At 38.5% G+C, this 19025-nt stretch overlaps 2 protein-coding genes and 1 long non-coding RNA gene across 6 annotated transcripts; 1 reads left to right on the plus strand and 2 right to left on the minus strand.

The window, feature by feature from the left end:
• The first annotated feature begins 135 nt into the window (after positions 1-135).
• On the plus strand, positions 136-7928 carry dlgap5 (discs, large (Drosophila) homolog-associated protein 5). Of its 2 annotated transcripts, XM_059324380.1 has the most exons (19): positions 136-271; positions 1227-1474; positions 1569-1756; positions 1923-1997; positions 2103-2142; positions 2243-2320; positions 2446-2544; positions 2905-2979; positions 3091-3128; positions 3636-3898; positions 4086-4244; positions 4335-4423; positions 4820-4980; positions 5067-5171; positions 5353-5605; positions 6037-6689; positions 7036-7201; positions 7446-7489; positions 7641-7928. In XM_059324380.1, exons 2-19 carry the CDS (start codon positions 1237-1239, stop codon positions 7746-7748), a joined length of 2832 nt encoding a protein of 943 aa, XP_059180363.1. In that variant the 5' UTR covers positions 136-271; positions 1227-1236; the 3' UTR covers positions 7749-7928. The 2 variants fall into 2 exon arrangements, with proteins under 2 accessions (XP_059180363.1, XP_059180364.1); XM_059324381.1 differs by lacking the exon at positions 7446-7489.
• Positions 7929-8053: 125 nt separating this feature from the next.
• Positions 8054-9016, minus strand: LOC131959254 (uncharacterized). Its single transcript, XR_009389420.1, has 3 exons — positions 8936-9016; positions 8554-8782; positions 8054-8151 (listed from the first exon to the last, which is right to left on the minus strand). It is a non-coding gene; the product is annotated as an uncharacterized LOC131959254 (long non-coding RNA).
• Positions 9017-9301: 285 nt separating this feature from the next.
• Positions 9302-18732, minus strand: rsph10b (radial spoke head 10 homolog B). Of its 3 annotated transcripts, XM_059324386.1 has the most exons (15): positions 18454-18732; positions 17781-17856; positions 17424-17492; positions 17019-17189; positions 16852-16937; positions 16655-16775; positions 15007-15183; positions 13994-14084; positions 13312-13403; positions 13036-13225; positions 12458-12566; positions 10964-11043; positions 10593-10741; positions 9662-9766; positions 9302-9530 (listed from the first exon to the last, which is right to left on the minus strand). In XM_059324386.1, exons 1-15 carry the CDS (start codon positions 18660-18662, stop codon positions 9333-9335), a joined length of 1923 nt encoding a protein of 640 aa, XP_059180369.1. In that variant the 5' UTR covers positions 18663-18732; the 3' UTR covers positions 9302-9332. The 3 variants fall into 3 exon arrangements, with proteins under 3 accessions (XP_059180369.1, XP_059180370.1, XP_059180371.1); XM_059324387.1 differs by lacking the exon at positions 17781-17856 and having other exon boundaries at positions 9310-9530; positions 18454-18592; XM_059324388.1 differs by lacking the exons at positions 16852-16937; positions 17019-17189; positions 17424-17492; positions 17781-17856 and having other exon boundaries at positions 9312-9530; positions 18454-18726.
• Positions 18733-19025: the final 293 nt, after the last annotated feature.

Consider the following 19025-nt stretch of genomic DNA (forward strand, 5'->3'; position numbering starts at 1 on the left):
AATTACACATCACTCTCCACACCACTGGGTGGCAGTAAATTTTACCTCTGTTACGACAGAAAAACAGTCTGAAGAAGAAGAAAAAGAACCAATCAGCGCTCGCCGTTTCAGGCTGATTCGCAGCCAATCAGCGTCACTGTACATGAATTTCAAAAAGTCACCGCCATGATTGTGATTTCCAGGTTGGACCGCTGAGTCCGTTTGTTGTGCAGAATACGCACAGAAGAGGGATTTTTTATTGTTTTTACAGTTTTTTTTGGAAACGAGCCAGGTAATATGAATACATGTCATATTAAGTAAAAGGGCAGTTCAGGTTTGTAGTTTCTAATCAAAAAATATCGTAAGTTTGCAGTTGTTTTCCCTCTAGTATGTCAGGTAAACTAACGTTAGCTAGTTCAGACCCTTGTTTTGTTGGCTAACATGTTCGCGTAACATTTGTTTTTTCTTTACCACATTACTACTACCCGTACATTTTTCATTTTACTGTCGTAAACGTTAGCTAAGAATGCTTCGGTTGAAGTGAATTTTTAACGTAAAGGCGTTGATGTTTAACCTACCTTGACGTTAGTTCGGTCCACTGCTTTAAGCGACGGTGTGCATTGTTTTGGGGTAATGTTTTTTTTATACATGGTTAACAAACGTTTATAACGCATTTTTGGACCCTCTGTGTTTTGCTGTTAGGGTTTAGTTGATTTAGTTACCGTTAACATTTGTGGCCTTTTGATTTGATACTTAAATTCGCTGTTTTTACTGTTTTAAACTCTAAAGTTGGATACAAACTTACATGGACTGAAACGCAAAACGTCCTATAATTTGCATTGATTCAGGAACGGAAAACAGGAGTTTTTACCTGAGAGCCATTTGCCATTATTATGACTATTGTTAACATAAAAAAGTGTGTGTGTATATATGTATATATACATATATATATATATATATAGTCAACAATAATAGTCAGGTAAAGCCCTTTTTGTTTATTTATTTCCTCCATCCCATTATCAGATATATGTTGAGTAGTTGTCTATAAGTTTGCCATAACAACTTTCAGTATTTTTTTTTTTTTATTCCTGTCATTTTTCTACACCCTGTTCACCTGGTTTATAATCTTTGTGCCAGTTGCCATAACTACTAGCACATCAAATATAATGTACCTTAATGCCTCAGTTATGTGTTGTAGGCAATGTACCTAAAAATTTTTGCCCCTTTTCTGTTCCTCTTTATTCAAGATACCTAAAAATGGAGTCTCGGTTTGCTCACCTGCGCGAGCGGGACACCAGTGTGTCAATGCTGAGGGTAAAAATGTCCCGTAGGAGGTCTCAGTCTCAGAAGGAAAACCGACAACGGGCCATGAACACACGAAGACAGCTGGAGAAGCTCCAGGAGCTGGAAATGTCTACCATGGACGCCTCCATGGCAGTGACCGACATGTCAGTCATTCAAGAGAAGACACTGAACAAAGCAAAATCCGCTAAACGTAAGGCTTTATTTCCCATCATAACTATGAGTTAAACCTGATTGCATGTTCACCATGGAGCACCTTTAGTAATAACTTTCCATTTTCTTCACAGAGGCAGCTGGAGAAGAAAGAATGAAACAGCTTGAGCGCTGGAAAGAGCGCAAGGCTCTTGAGAAGGAGAAGGAAAAGAGAGAAAAGGAGCGTAAAGGGGTATTTAAGACAGGGGTGTATCATCCAAAGGACAGACTTGTCATTGCCCCTCTGCCGGTGGTCCCAGCTGCCTCAACCAGAGCTAAGGAGGTGAGGGGGGACTCATTAATGCACTAGTTCACACTATTTACTGTGAATAGCTACCTGTGTTTTCATTTGTTCCTTTTAGAGATGACATGAGTTGGATAACACTTTGTGGCAGGTGTAATGATGAAAGATTCCAGTGATCAACATGAAATGTTTGCTTTACTTTCAGACAAAAGTAAGCGCAGCTCCCTCCCAGAGTACCAGAGTCACTCGTTCAATGAAACAGCCGCATCAAGTGCAGAAGGTACTACTTTCTTTAAGATATGTTCTCATATTAACATCCATAAAAAGCTAATGTGTACTTTATTAACTGTATTTATTGCTTTTCTTCCTGCCAAAATTTCTGCAGCCTCTGAAGATGCAGGATCCAAATACTGTGGCTAAGAAAGGTAAATTGATCAAGTGTCCTTCATTGTTTTAAATGAAACATAATGTTTCCTGTAACCTGTAACTGTGTATTTTAGGTCTGACCTCTCATTCCTCTTCTAGCTCAGCCTGCTGTGGAAAGATCAACCAGGAGCCGTGCCGCTCCTGCACCAGTTGTTTCCAAGACCAAAGTTTGTGCCGGTGAGTAATAATAAGAAAAATCACATAACTGGACCTTTGCACCAGCCATCATGTTGGTTTCACTCTATTATGTTTCCTCATTTGCATCTCAACCTGTGTCTCTGTGTCATGCCATCCTACTAAAGTGGAGCCCATCGTACGAGCGTCGTCCACCAGATCAGCCAACAGGCCTCCTGTTACAGCAGCTCCTGTGATGAAAGACAAACCGAAGGGCAAGCCTGCAGGTACACTGAGCCAAGAATAAAGTTTAGGCAGTTTTAAAAAAAATTATATTAGGAAAGACCCTGGGGTTTTCCTCCTAGGCCTTCCCTCTAGGGACTTACATCTCACTCATAAGCTCCTTGATAAAGTCCTTCTCGTTGGTCGAAAGTGTATATTAAAAATCTGTTTCTGTGTTTTGTATTGTTAATGTGTTTAAAAACAATAAAGTGTGTTTAAAAAAAAAAAAAAAAAAAAAAAAAAATTTTAGATTTGGCTTATAAACTGTAAGCACAAAACATGTGATCGTCAAAACAAAAGTACAGCGGCCTAATGTTTCGATGAAACCACTTTAAATATTGTTCCATGCCTCTCCTCACCCTCAGATGTAAGAACAACAAGGAGCAGGGCGTTTGTCAGCCACGTGGCTCCCCCTGCTGACCAACAGAGGAACTGTAAAGGTACTAAATGTTGATAAAGGGCCACCCAACTTTAGAAACTGTTGAATGTGAATATTTTTTTTCACTTCTGACACCATTTTTTTTTAATGCATCTCTCCTTTTAATATGCAGTAACTGACGACAACAGTGTTGAACCTGCTGTGCCCAAGGTGAGCATCACTGAGTTTTATACATTGGGAGACTGTGTGGGTTTGTCGACGGTAGATGCCAATATTTAGAGAGCAGGGCAGTTGGTGGCTGATATGTAATGCAGATATGTTGTTGTTGTTGGTGGTGGTTTTTGTTTACTTAAAATATACATATTGAGATTGTTTGATAAATAATGATCACATCACTTATTTGTAATGCAGCATTTAAATATAGCATTATGGTATCACAACATCCAAAATCTAATGGTATCTAGTCTTGTATCACAATATTGATATTCCACGGGTATTTAAAAAACAAAACTTTGTTAAAAAGTAGATTTTTAGGTGCAGATAACATACATTTGCAAACTCGCATCCATAATAACGGATAAATGATAGTGTAGAGGCTCAGGGTAATACTAATATTATTCTGTTGGCCTATTAATCAGTCTATGACTAGGTGTGTTAAATTAATGACCATATTTTGTGATGTTTCAGTTAATTAGTTTGCTGTTTTGTCTTGTAAAGGACCCAGAGCTGAAGGAGCCTGAGATAAAGGAACCAGAGGAAAAACCTTGTCCCCCCAGCCCAGCACCCTGCTCTGAGGAGGAAGACATGGTGGTGGACCAAGCTCCGGCTGACTCCATCCCTGCTGGGGATCCCGTTGAAGAACCGTCTTCTTTAACTTCTTTCGCTCCAGATGGTTTCAAATTCTCAGCTCCGACTGGATTATCCTCCTTCAAGTTTGAGCCTCTCACTCCTCGCTCAGCCGATGCCTTTCTTACACCAAGGTCAGTCTGATGTCCGTCTTCTCCGTTTGTCTTCTTTGTTGAAGATATTTAAACACCAGAAAGCTTTAATTGTTGCGTGTAACTGCAGTAAATATTATTATTGTCTTTGGAGCCTCCCTGAAAAAAAAGATTTTAAATGTATTCATGATTTTAAACTCAATGCCATGCTGTCACTCTTTCTCCCTAGCAACAGCTTCACTCTTCCAGACGTCCCTGTTTTCAGTGCTGAGCCTCAGGCCGAGCCAAGCGAACCCTCTCCTCCTAAATCTCCTCGCCGCTCTGCTCCATGTACATCACCGACTCCAGGCAGCCCCCTGGAATCCAAGCATGACGTACCATACTTCAGGTTATATACCTTTCTAATCTTTCTAATCATCTGTTGTTCGTATTTTCTCATTCTTTTTTAGTTTATTCAATCATATCTTTCTTGATTCAGATCTGAAATCGCTAATGAGACGGACAGACTGATGACTCTGTGTGCCAGCTGGGAGTTTAAAGTGGAGGATGAGTCCATCCCAGAAGAGAGTGAGTGTGACTATTATTGGTAGTGCTCTTGATTTGTAAAATGATATTCTCTAACCGAGCAGTTGTAATTCATTGCAAAAGTTCATTGCACCTTATTTGTTTCATAGCACCAACATTTTTATACTGTATATTCATATTTATTCTGCACTGGAATTCTATTCTACTCCTTAATACATACTCCTTCTTTAGACACTTTATTTTTTACTATATTTTATTGTATTTTTATATTTTATTGCTTGAAGTATGCCTTGGTTGTTCTTTTTATTTAATTGTGTTGTTATTGTATGTAATGCTGCTGCTACACTGTAATTTCCCAGCTTGGGATAAATAAAGTATATCTATCTATCTATCTATCTATCTATCTATCTAATTCTGTTCTTGCTCTTGTCTGTTCAGTGAGAGACCGCATGCGTACAGCCATCGGTCAAGCGAGGCTGCTGATGAAAGAGAGATTCAACCAGTTCGCCGGTCTGGTGGACGACTGCGAGCTGGGCCGAGGGGAGAAGATCACCACCTGCACTGACCTGCAGGGATTCTGGGACATGGTGTATTACCAGGTCAGTACCTCACAAGAAGGGAGTGACATTATTTCAGACATCCATAGATAAGGACATTAATATTTATGTACGTTTTCTACTTTCAGGTGGAGGATGTCAACAAGAAGTTTGACGCTCTCAAAGAAGCAGAGAGCAGAGGCTGGGTGGAGGAGCACAAGCCGCCGCCACCCCGACAGAGGAAAGTGGTGAAGGTAAAGACTCTTTCCAGTGTATATTTATAATAAATATTTTACTATATGAGTCTATACATTGTTCTTCAGGTGAATTCTGCATAGTATAGCATTTAAAAATTGGTTTGTCCGCTATGTTAAGGGGCATAATTGTTATGATGTGGATGTTAAGACATTGTTCATGTAATTTGATTTTTGATAGAAGCCAGCTGCACCCGCCAAACCAGCAGGAACCAAAGCGGCCGCCAAATCTCGCCTGGCCGCTGTGAAAGCGGCCATGAAAGCCAAACAGCAGGCAGCCCAGGCAGAGAAAGCAGCTAAGGATGCTGGTAACGCTGAGGACACCCCAAGCCAGGACTCTCAGGAACCACAACCCCAAGCAGAGCCTAAACCCACTGACGCGGTGGTCTTTGACGGAGGATTCTTCCAGGTAGAAAGCCCAGCCAGACCATCAGGTGAGAAAAGCCAAAATCAATGTCTTTCATTTCAATTTTTCAGTGTACTCTTTCTGTAGGATAAATCCATAGATGAATCTACATTGAAATGTAACCTAGGTACACAGGTGAAATATCAGATCATGGGAAAGGAAAACTTCTTGGACGAAAGTCAGCATAGCGTATCCTAAGCGGATGCTCTGGTTGATACGATAACATTAGAATAGGAACATAATCTCCCAAGTGTACTCGCATATCAAATGATTGTCATAACAGGAAAGTACAGGACATTAAAACCTTAGTTACAAAGAAACAATGACCCACGAACTGAAGTGAAATTAGCTGGTCAGAGGCGTTGTCTCTCAGAGTTGATCTGGTCGTCAAGTGTTTTTCTTTAAAGATTTTCTACGCAATTTCCTGCCGGACTAATAACTGTGTTCAACTCTCTGAAGGTTCAGTGAGGAGATCCAGTCGTCTGAGTGCTGCTGTGCTGCCTCAGGCCTCTCCCTGCTCCAGCTACCTCTCACCCAGAAGAGTGACTCGGCGGTCCCTGGCGCTGGCACAGACCCCCGTTCCAGCGGTCGGCTCTCCTGTTCAGCCCGTCCACACTCCCGCTCACCTACGTCTTGCCCTCAGCCTAACCCCAGCACAAACACCAAAGTCTCAGCGAGGCACTCCTCAGTCATCCCGGAACAGAAAGGACACTGTAAATTCCTCCCTTTGTTTCTCAGCTGTCAAAGAAGCGCTTTCAGAAGTCACAAAGCCAGAAGGAAGCTCTGCACACCAGTCAGGAACAGACTCCACGCAAGAAATCGCTGCTTCTGTTCCTGAATTGAGCACGCCCACACCTGTACATTCACTTCCAGCCATTACTGTAGTCGAGGAACTAGCTGAAGCTGTCGATGTTGACCTCCCTCTATCTCCAAGACTGTCCCCCTCTCCATGCAAAACACCTCCTCCAGTCTCCCAGGCCCCTGAGCCCTCAGCATCTCTGAGTTTCATGTTGTCACCCTGTGTGACTCCCAGCCAGCCTCCTACCCCCTCCCCTCCTGCTGTGGAGGCCCAACAGTCTGTGTGTCACACACCAGACAGCTCAGTTGTCGAGGTAAAAACACTTTCAGGCTCCAGTAGTCCTCATTTTGTACTATAAAAATCTCTTAATACCATTTATTAAAAGCTGTGATCCAAACTGCTTTTTATGGAACCCATTTCTGCTGGCGTGATAGGAGTAGAATGTCCTTTGTGTCATTACAATGAACTATGTGAACTATCTCGAATGACTTAATTTTCTTGAAATGACTTGGCAAATCTAAAAATGATGAGAAACTGTCTCAAATAATGACTTGCGGTATCTTAAAAATATTGAGTGTTTTTCGACACATCGGTGGAAATGATTTTCCATAGCTTTCACTTGCAATTAAGTAAACAAGTTATTCTCTCTTCCATTTCAGGAAATTCCTGGGTTGGACTTTGAGCGTTACCTCCAGCCTTCACAGAGATGCAGCCTGTCACCGCGGGACACAGTTACCGTAGAGACTCTGTCCCCCATGGCGGTGGATGTAGAAATGGAGAGTCCCAGAGGACAATCGGAGGACTTGCTCACTCAGCAAGAGCCAGGTATGGATAATGCCCATAGGTACAGTGCATGTGTACACACTATGTACACCTGGGTTTTATACCTTAACAACACTAATGGAGACTAAAGCTGCTGGGATTTCTATATTGAAATGTATTTTTATTTGAGTAGTAGTAGTTAGAGTAGGAAATGTGATTGCCTGGTTATAAGGGAATACCACACTCAGTTTATTTTAAACTGACTGCACATTTCACTGTCTTCACTCACTTCTCACTGTCATCACAGCACATCCAGCGGTGCCTTCAGTGTTTGCTCTCCAGTCGCCACAGGTTAATGTTTTACCCTTTTTTCCCCCCTCTTTACTTTAAAATACTGACATGTAAACCCTCAATGATTCCTTAACTCTATCACTTACATTTATTTATTTCATCCTTATTGTTGCTGAATGATTATTTTTTTTGTATCTGCATTTTTTTTCAGCCCCAGGCGGCCGAGTCTCCCATGCTTCTCTTCACCCCGGACCCCAAGGACCGGATACGCCAGTCTTGCTGTCCAAGTGACCTGATGGTCTTCACGCCTCCCCTCTAATGTGTAGCAAAGTTTTTGTTTTAAATCCTTCTATTTTGATATATAACGAATACTTTTTTAACTTTTTCATGAAAAAAAATTTGAGTGATTCTGTCTTTAACTTCTAGATAGTTGGAAAGCTATTTTTAACTATTTAAACTGTTTTATCTTAGCAATTAAAGTTCCTATTATAGCAAGAAAGTGGCCATTACTCTTCATTTACATACAAGAACCAAATCATCAGGACACTCAATACTTTTATATTTCACTGTATTTGAAGGCTTTGGGCATTTTGTGTTTTTCTTTTTTTTTGGGTGGGAGTGGGGGGCTGTGAGTAGTTCAGGTACAGAACGATGAGCTTCATCTAGAGTTCGTCAGATTTTTTCTGCTGCATCTCTCGTCAATCTTCTAAAGCTCCTTCTCCCTGTAACAACACAGTATAACACTGAGAACTACACATCTGTGGCACAATGTAAGTTAAGCAGCAGTAGGATGATTGGAACATGGGCAGTTACAGTTCATATCCAAAAAACAGACAATACTGGCATGGAAGCAACACAAAGGAAAAGTTTAAAGGTGCCATCTAGTGGCTGTGTTGTGTAAATATAGCTTTAATTTTTTAGGGCAGCTCAAAAAACTGACTCATGTTCATGCTCCCCCACATTTCTACACATGTCAACCCAGAATATATATGTCTAACATTTAAAAAAAATCCATGAAGATTTATGTGGTGGCAACAAAATCACTGTGAATAAATCCCATGTGTAATAATACAGTGCATTAAACAACAAATGGAAAAAAAACAAAAATCTTGGAAGTGTATTACCTGGCTCTTTGTTTAGCTTTAGCCAGAGCGATGCGTCTCTGGGCTTCCTGTCGAAGCCTCTCCTCCTTCATGTTGCTGGAAACTATCTGATGATGATCAAACGCCGGGAAGAAAAAATGGTTAAAGAATTGATGGATTGTCTGTTTCCAGAGCTCCACCTCACGCTCCTTGCCCTTCATTCGTCTGGTTTGCACATCCTTTCTTTCACCTCGATGCTCTTCTGTGTGCTCTAAAGAAAAAAAGACCCAAAATTAGCTTGTATACTAACACCAATATAAAAACAAAAACTGCATTATTGAGGATTATTTTTCCAGCCATAGAAAGATGTGTGTTCCCATCTTAATCCTATTTGTCAATATGTATGTGAAAATTTACAACAAACCTGCGGACTGATTGATTTTAGTCTTGAAATCTTGACTGTCCACAAATTCAGCAGTGGACGATTCTGCTATGTTGCCTGTCTGTAATAACATGTAGATGCAATCATGTTAATAATGCTAAACTCAGCATATTTCAATAATATTAACTGCAGGATTGTTAAATACTGATATAAATACTAGACATTTTTTGCATCCTAGACTTGTTGATGTAACCAACCTTCTCTGTTATGGGTTTGGAGTTTTCAGGGAGGCTGGAGGGAGCCACCTGGAAAGAAATGACAGTAAACTTTTTTGTCTGTTTTCTTGTGCAGAACTCACAATTTGTAAATTTCTGTAATTACAAGAATTAAATCAGAGTACACTAGATAAAGTAAACAAAGTAAGTGAGGGGTGCAGAGGTCAGGAGAGGCTCAAGGGCAGTCTGTAGTGTAGTCTGTAGTGCAAAATATTCTCTCTTGCTTCCACCTTAGGTAGATCCCTCCTGGCCTCAGTGTCGGGGCAGGATGGTGACCGGCTCTCCTTCAGGCCTTCAGAAACCTGCTGAAACTTCACCTCAGCAGAGCCCAGAAGGACCTCAAAAAACTCCAGGAATGTAATCTGAAGCAGAAAGAGTGTAACAACAAGACAGGCGATATGGAGAGGGAAAGAAATGCACAAAAAGGGTAAGTAAATGAATGCTCAATGGGCACTGAAATAATGCATTTACAAGGTCACTAGTGCAAACAGACCTCCAGATCCAGACAGGAGGACATGTTGCTGGGGTCATGGCTCTCTGCAGTGATGATCTGCAGTAGTTTTGCTGTGGTCAGGTTATTGTCCAGCAGACAGAGATCCTGACAGGGGTTACAATAAACCACAATGTATTAACACACTGAATGCTGGCCAAATATTTTTTTTTTCCAACCATATGATGTAGAACTTATTCTTTCATTACTCAACATTAAGCAGCTTTCTGGTTTTGTTGTAACAAGCAAGATAAACTGCATACATACCAAGGTTATTATAGTTAACGAAAACTAGAATTGAAAAAACATTTTCGTTAACTGAAATAAAAATAAAAACTAGAGATTTTAAAAAAACGATAACTAACTGAAACTGTATTGTGTGGTTACAATACTAACTAAAATTATAGTGAAAATGTCCTTAGTTTTCGTTTTTGTCAACTTTTTTCATTCATAATTCAGTGTTTCTATTTGAACATGCAACACATGGTAAATATGTTTACTGAGACTGGGATGTCTACACTCCAACCAAAATTCAAAACACCCAGAACTGTAAGAGTTAATAACCTTATTGGGGCTGAGATGGATAAACCAAAGGAAATAAACGCACAATTTATTATGACCACTTTGAATCTGGCACCCAACACATAGCCCATTACAAAAAACTAAAACTAACACTAAAACTAATCAAAACTAAACTAAAACTAAGCATTTTCAAAAAATAAAAACTAAACTAAAACTAGCAATCTCACTCTAAAAACTAACTAAAACTAACTGAATTTGAAAACAAAAATTCACAACAAAATTGAAACTAAAACTAATGAAAAATCCAAAACTATTATAACCTTGATACATACATATATATTCAATAAAGTGGGGAAAATAAATGAGAAGAAATTAAATGCATGTTAATGTTCGTGTTGCAGTGTTACTGCACCTTGAACATCCACAGCAGGTGTCTGCAGGTCATGCTCTGGTCATCTCTAGGGGCAACATTGACCTTGCAGTAAGCCTGGTAGACTTGCCAGCACTTCTTTAAGTATTTCACAGCCATTACTGCACAGTCCGGCTGCCTAAAGAGGAAACCTGGATCAACACAGCTATAGTTAATGAGAAACACTATTAAACAATACTGTATATATCCTATAATATTGGCCTCAGCACCCTACCACAGAGGAACCTGCAAACTGATCATGTTTTTTTTTTACCTTTTTACCTTACCCTTACGTATATTGCTATAAATCAGTTTCCATGTTACTCTAGTCATTAAATACATGTGGGTGCACATAAGCATTATAGTTTTAGCACCTTTTATATTCTTAGCATTAGGAAGGATGTTGTCTGTCATCAGTTTGGAAAAGCAGGCAGCCAGAAGGTTTTTTTGTGACCTGTGAAAAGAGGAGAAGCGGTGTTTGAGTAAAATGCTTCAGTCAGCATGCTTACATGCTGATATATACTACTGGTCAAAAGTTTTAGAACACACCAACTTTTCCAGAATTGAATTGAAAATTATACAGTTTAATGTCTCAGTGTACTCTGAAATGAATGCACATTTAAAATTCTTTATTGAGCATGATAGTGTTTTGAAAGTAAAAAAAAGATTCAAAATCACATTTTATGTTGGACTAAATGACCAAAAAAAGACACAAAATGACTAAAAAAAGAAACAAAATGACCAAAAAAAGACACAAAATGACTTACAAAGACATGAAAAGAATTCAAAAATGGACAAAATAGCCCAAGACTCCATAGAGTTAAGTTGTTAACCCATTTCTTGTTCCCTGAAAAAGGCCTACTTGTATAATTCTGAAATGTACATTATTTTTCAGTTTTGGTTAACCTTACCTTTTTTTATTTACCTCTGGCAGTTCACCACTTACCTTTGTACCCTTTCAAGCTGTTGATTTGACTTGAACTGCTTGATTTTCAATAAAAAACTGGAAAAATTGGAGTGTTCTAAAACCTTTGACCGGTAGTGTATACTATGTGGAATTTTCGGAAAACTCTTGCTATTAAGGAGACCGGTGAACATGTGTAGAAAAGAAAGGTGAAACTGCAGTCTTGCAGGCTACACAACCATTTTCCAATATGACACGCCCCCTGAGATAACTTCAGATATTCATTCATACATCCATTATCCAAACTTGGGTCACAGAGGGCTGGAGTCGATCCCAGCTGATATTGGGCAGGAGGAGGGGTACAGACTATTGTAGGGCAGATAACTTAGAGACAGACAACCATTCACACTCTTATTCAAACCTACTGGCAATTTAGAGTCACTAATTAAACCTAAGCTGCATGGTTTTTTTTGGACTGTGAGAGGAAGCTGGAGGACCCAGAGAGAACCCACATCCACACGGGGAGAACATGCACATAGAAGAAACACAAGCCAGAATCGAACCAGCAACACTCTTACTGTGAGGCAAGACTTTAGATATAACTTACTAATTTTAACTCAAACCACAAGCTTTTTTTTTTTTTAAACCTAACCAAGTAGTTTTTGTCCAGTCACTAAACATGTTGAGATCATGTTTGAGTCATGTTGATACATGTCTAGCTTACTGTTCAACTTGCTTAACATTACAAAGCAATCCAAATGTTACAGTTAGTTACTGTTTTTTGCAAATACTTAGCGATTAAGTGTGTTAAAATTAAAAGTGTGATCTGATGACGGCACTAGATACAGTGGAAAGTTGGGATCTACCAAAGTCATTAGGACTCATTCTGAGTTCATTCTTAGGCACCCAACAGTTCATAATCAATAGATACAAGAGTTTGATGATCTGAAGAGTCATTCCTTACGCCATGTCTTCATGGTAGATGTGGTAAGCCACAACCACGAGACAGCTGAGGAACCGACGCAGAAGCATGGGAGTGAAAGGAGAGTGGACCTCTGCTGTTCCAGAATCCTCTGAGACACACAGAGTAAAAATATTAAGCACACATACAGTACAGGCCAAAAGTTTGGACACACCCATCTCATTCAATGCGTTTTTCTTTATTTTCATGACTATTTACATTGTAGATTCTCACTGAAGGCATCAAAACTATGAATGAACACATATGGAATTATGTACTTAACAAAAAAAGTGTGAAATAACTGAAAACATGTCTTGTATTTTAGATTCCTCAAAGTAGCCACCCTTTGCTTACTAGAATATAAGACATGTTTTCAGTTATTTCACACTTTTTTATTAAGTACATAATTCCACATGTGTTCATTAATAGTTTTGATGAATTTACAATGTCAATAGTCATGAAAATAAAGGAAAAACATTGAATGAGAAGGTGTGTCCAAACTTTTGGCCTGTACTGTATACTGTAACTATGAATGTCCTGTTCTGTATATATGTGAGACTGTGAGTGCTAGTCGTTCTCACCTTTGATAAAATGGTCTATCTGTGTCAGAGTGATGCCGTGATGGTGGATGTTACAGTCTCTGAGCAGGCGCCAGAGCTGCAGGCGGGTCAGCAGGAAGGTGTTATCTGGGGAGTGGGCGTGGCCAAGTCTGCCGTAGAAACCGTAGATGGATCTCAGCTCTCTGTCCAGCCTCAGCACCACACACTCCACCTGTTACACATGAGCTGCAGTATCAGGGCAGGACCTGGGGTGGAAATAAAGACGTGGGGGTGTTGGAGTGTGAGCCGGGACCCGACCTGTTTAATCTCAGTGTCGTGCTTTCTTTCAGGGATTTTCTGCAGAAGACATTCAATGTTCAGAGCCATGTCTGGTCCTAGGATAGATGAACCTGTAACAAGACAAGTACATTATACGCCAGGGGTGTCAAACTCAAATACACACTCAAATACACACAATGGGCCAAAATTTAAAACTTGAATAAAATCGCGGGCCAGCATTGAACAAATAAACCTTTTAATATATACCAAACATGTTTTGCTTTAACATTAAATATGGAACCAGCAACGCTTATAAACATACAATATATAACAAAATAGTGCAGACATGCAAAATCAAATTTCAAATAAAAACACATCAATGTCATTAATTTATTAAATAAAAATTGTATGCCTCTTTTCTATTTGCATCCTTCTGATTTAAATATCAAAATAATGTTTTTCAACAGGCTAATACATTTAAAAATAAATTAACAATAATAAATCTAGTATTAGCGGTAAATGCGCCGTATAATACCGGCGGGTCAGCTTTTATAGTACAATAATAATATAATAATTTGATATTGGCTCGCGGGCCAAATAAAATTACACTGCGGGCCAAATATGGCCCGCGGGCCAGAGTTTGACACCCCTGTTATACGCCATTGTAGCTGAGGATTTCAGACACTGTTAACACTGGCTGAACATCTTCAATGTACTGTACCAGACAGAGGAGTGAGAGCTTTGTGTGTCATCATCTGATCGTCCACAAACTCTCCTTCAAAGATATGCCCATCTTCAAAAGTGAACTTTCCCTATGAATCATAAAGTACAGTAACTTTTAGAATTTCTTAAAAGTACATACATGTGTATCATAGATGAACACTGAGTTTTAAATGGATGCCAGATCTCTCATTTTCTGCTATTCCTAACACACTTCTGAAGTATTAATAACAAGTTAACACTACTTCTAATCTGTTTAACCCTGAAATTTAGTGAATTTGGAGACTTTTATAGAAGCCCATTTCTGCCAATGTGACAAAAAGGTAATACATCATCATCATCATAAGGATTTATGGGATAGTCATTATAATAAGAAACCCTCTTAGAAAAATGACGAAGAATTTGAAGTATCTCAAAAATAATGGCTATGATATGATTTTTTTCAAATCATAATGACTATGATGATGAAGATAATTGTGGATAAATCCCTCTCTCGCTTTCTTTTTTAAAATTAATATTTGAAATGAGGAAGGCACTTGCGAATGACAAAATAGTACAAAATGTAAACCGTACATTGAGGGTTTATATTTCACCTTTTATTCTTAAGATTTCATTGAATTTATTTTATACAAAATGAACCGACAGACTAGGAACAAGGAAGGTCTTGGGTAAATAATAACGATAATAAATATGAAACAAAATTTAAATCTAAACTAAAAAGAAATCAGGATTGAATTGAGATCAAACACTAAGCTTGTTAACGAGACATTTAGTCAATGCTGATCAACGAATGAAGCCATAAAGTGCCTCTTTTGATGGAAGAAAATGCTATTTACTCTTACCAGACCATAAAGAATCCATAAACAGTTACTGATTGGTTTGGGTTACACTTTATTATTTATTAATTATATAATAATTACTTATGGGATCCTTTTTTTCCACCACAAGATTTTTTTTCTTTTCTTTAAAAAAAATTGCATTAGCGGGCTTCCATATTGACAATGAGAAGCTTACCTTTCCATGTTTTTTATTCTTCCTCCATTCTCCTTCATAGATCGCACCACTGGCGTAGTAAAAGGTTCCCTGCCCGTGCCTCTGACCCTGGACAGAGTCCCCTGTGTACTGATTGCTCTGGGTGTACTGTGACCCATCCACTCGCTTCAGGATCCAGGTGTGTGTGCCTCGACCATGCTGAACAAAAACAAAAAGAGGTTTGTGCTTTAACCCTTTGATGCACAAAATGGGTCTAAAGCAGGGGTCTCAAACTCACGGCCCGCGGGCCAATTGCGGCCCTCGTGATGATATTTTGTGGCCCCCACCTTGATATGAAAGTTTAATGTGAATTGTGAGAGTTTTATATGAATGGCACTTTACGTGTTGTGTGTGGAAGGTCCCTTTAATTACTTTTTTTTTTGGCCATTTTGTGTCTTTTTTCGGTAATTTTGTGTCTTTTCTTAATAATTTTGTGTCTTTTTTGGTAATTCTGTGTCTTTTTATGTAATTTTGTGTCTTTTTTAGTCATTTTGTGTATTTTTTTGGTCATTTTGTGTCTTTTTATGGTCATTTTGTATATTTTTTCAGTAATTTTGTGTCTTTTTTTGGTAATTTTGTGTCTTTTTAAACTAATTTTGTGTCTTTTTTGGTCATTTTGTTTCTTTTTTAAGTAATTTAGTTTTCTTTCTGTCATTTTGTGTCTTTTTTAAATTATTTTGTGTCCTTTTTGGAAATTCTGTGTATTTTTTGGTCATTTTGTGTATTTTTTGGTCATTTTGTGTCTTTTTTTTAGTCATTTTGTGTCTTTTTTTGGTCATTTTGATACTGCCTCCAGCGGCCCCCAGGTAATTTGAGTTTGAGACTGCTGGTCTAAAGTGACCCGACAGAGTTTTTATGTTCGATATCGTTGCAATAATTCATCATTCAGTATTCCAGGTTTTCCTCAATTAGTTTGTTGTTGATCATCATACATCCTAATTTTTATGTTTTCCTTTATTAATTTTGAATAGAATCCCTTTGTCTGTCTCTACTCTTCTAATACACAACATGGGTCAAAAATGAGCCATATCCATTTTTTAGCTAAGTAGCTTGTTAAGCTAACTTCTTAGCTAACTTCTTGGCTAAGTATTTAGCTAAGTAGCTTGCTAAGCTAACTACTTAGCTAACTTCTTGGCTAAGTAGTTAGCTTAGCAAGCTACTTAGCCAAGTAGTTAGCTATGTAATAATAATAATCCATTTTTTAGCTAAGTAGCTTGTTAAGCTAACTTCTTAGCTAACTTCTTGGCTAAGTAATTAGCTAAGTAGCTTGCTAAGCTAACTACTTAGCTAACTTCTTGGCTAAGTAGTTAGCTTAGCAAGCTACTTAGCCAAGTAGTTAGCTATGTAATAATACAAAAACTTTTTTCTTCATAAATTATGAGAAGCAAAATGAAAATAATGATCTGTGTTTATCAAAAACAAGATATTTAAAGAATACTTAGAATATTCAATCATGAAATAAGTTGATATAAAAAGATAGAGCACAGAAACACACAGCACGCAATAAATAACAGGGGAAATAAATGCAGGTCATTTTTGACCCATGTTGTGCATCAAAGGGTTAAGGAGGATAAATAGTTTGGAATACACGCAATATGGACATGTTGGTGTCTGTGGTGTGCTTTCATACTTGGACTCCATTCTGCCACATCCCTACATACTGCAGCCCCAGTTTCTGCCAACTCATTGTGCCATCTCCGTGTCTCACGTTGTCCTTCCACTCACCAGAGTACATGTTACCAGAGGGGTAGCTGTGAAGAAATAGATGTAACCTTTGGGCACTAAAATGAAACTCAGGCTACAGAAAACATCTTCATCAACACGTACCATCTCACTCCCCATCCCTCTCTGTTGTTCTTCACCCAATCTCCTTTGTACCAAGAGCTCTTATCCTGGTTATAATGCATTGTACCCTAACACGAAAAGAGATATAATTATAAATATATACATATATGTATAAAAAGAACCCTCTGATATGAATTGATTAACCATACCTTCCCATGCCTCTTGCCCTGATCCCACTGCCCTGTGTATGACACATTGTTTTTTGCTTTGTAGGTTCCAGTCCCATGTCTTACACCATTGTATACTTCCCCCTTATAGGAGCTGCCATCCGGCCAGGTGTAGGTGCCTTGGCCCATGGGTATGTTGCTCACGAATTCTCCCTGTTGGATTAGAAATAAATATAAACAAATTTTTGAGAGCATTTATTATCCCCTGTCAAATTATATTATTTGGCCATACATTTTGTAAACATACAGGGTGCATGTTTAGAAATGTTGTGTATACATGGATTATTGTCAAGCACTTTGCTTAAAAAACACTTCAAAATTGCAGCTATCTAATGATTTATTATTATTATTATTATTATTATTATTATTATTATTATTTGATCCTACCTCATATTTCAATCCACCTGCCCATGTAAAGACACCATGTCCATCCATAAGTCCTTTGGAAAACACCCCCTTCAGGAAAACAAACTTTTATGAAAAAGTTTTATTCATCCATGCCATAATTGCTTCATAAGACAGATTTGTGGTACATTTTCAGATTACATTCAAATGTGTTTCTGCCACTGCATTACAAAAGAGCCTGACTAAAGACATGTTAAAATAAAACTTAATGCGGTTTCAATAACTTTTTATAGTTAAAATGGACATTTTTACTTCTAGTAAATGGGCGATCCGAGTTCTAAAGTATTCATAAAGTAGGCCTATTGTTGTCTGTGCTTTTTAAAAAATATACAATAGTACCTTGTACATATGTCCTCCTTCAAAACAAGCAACCCCCTCTCCATGAAACTGCCCGTCACAGGTTTCCCCTTCATATCTGTCAATAACACCAGAATGTACGCAGGTCCGGTTATTCCTACAGGCCACCAAGGCGGCTGCCTAGGGCGCCAAATTGGCAGGGGGCGCCCCCTTGTGGCGCCCTTAAGCATACATCTTTGTTTTAACAACATTCATTAACGAAACATTTTTTAAAAAGCATGGGCAATTTAAATTTCATTTTTATGTTTATTTTTATTACATTTGTATGTCTACATTTTATTTATTTTCAGTCTTTGCCATTCTTAATTTGATGAAGATCTGTGTTTTCTTATTTATTTATTTATTTATTCGTATTTTCAATTCAGTTGTTGTTGGTAAAGTTCCAAAGTTTCTAAAAATAAAAATGTTCTGAGACCATTACCTTGCTTGTAGTTCATGTATCAAATATTAGTGTACAGCATAACACATATAACATAGTGTACCTATATCAGAATGAAGACATGGAATGGGGGTGGGGGGAGGGCAAAATCTCAATATCGCCTAGGGCAGCCAATGGGCTAGAACCGGCCCTGAATGTACGGTACATTCCAGGTCACAGGTCCATGGAAATTCATAGGTGCACTAAAAATAACATTGCAATTAACGAGTGATTTACCTCTGGAAAATTAAGTTAAACGGTGTAGGGAGTTCATAAATGTCGTCATCATCCTGCTGCTCCTCCTGACGGTCCGTTTGGTTTTGTTGTTCCACATTTAAACCCTCAGAGCAACTCACTAACTTTACTTTTTCTCTTTCCTCCGCTGTCTGAGGCACTTCTATGTCTTCGCACTTTTTCTCGTTTTCCTGTTGATTCGTTTTCATCATATTTTAGTATTTGTGTTATCTCATTTAGCGCCGTTTATGCGTCTCTCTCATAGACTGTATATAAATAAGCGTCTCTCTTCAAGATCTCTATGGCAACAGTAAGTGACGCTAACTACGGCAGCCTCTATTAGTCAAAAGGGCGAAAACAGTGATTCCCTCCCAGGTGTTCTTGAAGCTGGTGGGGTATATCTGCAGCTACCAGAGGGTACATGGAAATATTGTGATTAATTAAAAGAAAATTCATAATCAATAAGTTTACTAAAATAAATATACTGTATAACCATATGAGTTAGCTGTAACTTGAACACAATGTGCTGCAATTCAGTGTGAAAAAGTTAGCAGGCGAGCAGCAGAGTCTAAACA

Source organism: Centropristis striata, chromosome 21 (assembly GCF_030273125.1).
Source record: "Centropristis striata isolate RG_2023a ecotype Rhode Island chromosome 21, C.striata_1.0, whole genome shotgun sequence".
Classification (NCBI taxonomy): domain Eukaryota; kingdom Metazoa; phylum Chordata; class Actinopteri; order Perciformes; family Serranidae; genus Centropristis; species Centropristis striata.

What these genes read in the sequence shown, in the direction of transcription:
- rsph10b (XM_059324386.1), bottom strand. Translation starts at nt 18,662, where the DNA reads ATGATGAAAACGAATCAACAGGAAAACGAGAAAAAGTGCGAAGACATA. An exon ending in CAGGTGGATTGAAATATGAG is followed by an intron (nt 17,190 to 17,423) that starts GTAGGATCAAAT and finishes CTAATCCAACAG; the next exon opens with GGAGAATTCGTGAGCAACAT. An exon ending in ACGACACTGAGATTAAACAG is followed by an intron (nt 13,226 to 13,311) that starts GTCGGGTCCCGG and finishes CATGTGTAACAG; the next exon opens with GTGGAGTGTGTGGTGCTGAG.
- dlgap5 (XM_059324380.1), top strand. Translation starts at nt 1,237, where the DNA reads ATGGAGTCTCGGTTTGCTCACCTGCGCGAGCGGGACACCAGTGTGTCA. An exon ending in CCAACAGAGGAACTGTAAAG is followed by an intron (nt 2,980 to 3,090) that starts GTACTAAATGTT and finishes TTTAATATGCAG; the next exon opens with TAACTGACGACAACAGTGTT. An exon ending in GATGCCTTTCTTACACCAAG is followed by an intron (nt 3,899 to 4,085) that starts GTCAGTCTGATG and finishes CTTTCTCCCTAG; the next exon opens with CAACAGCTTCACTCTTCCAG.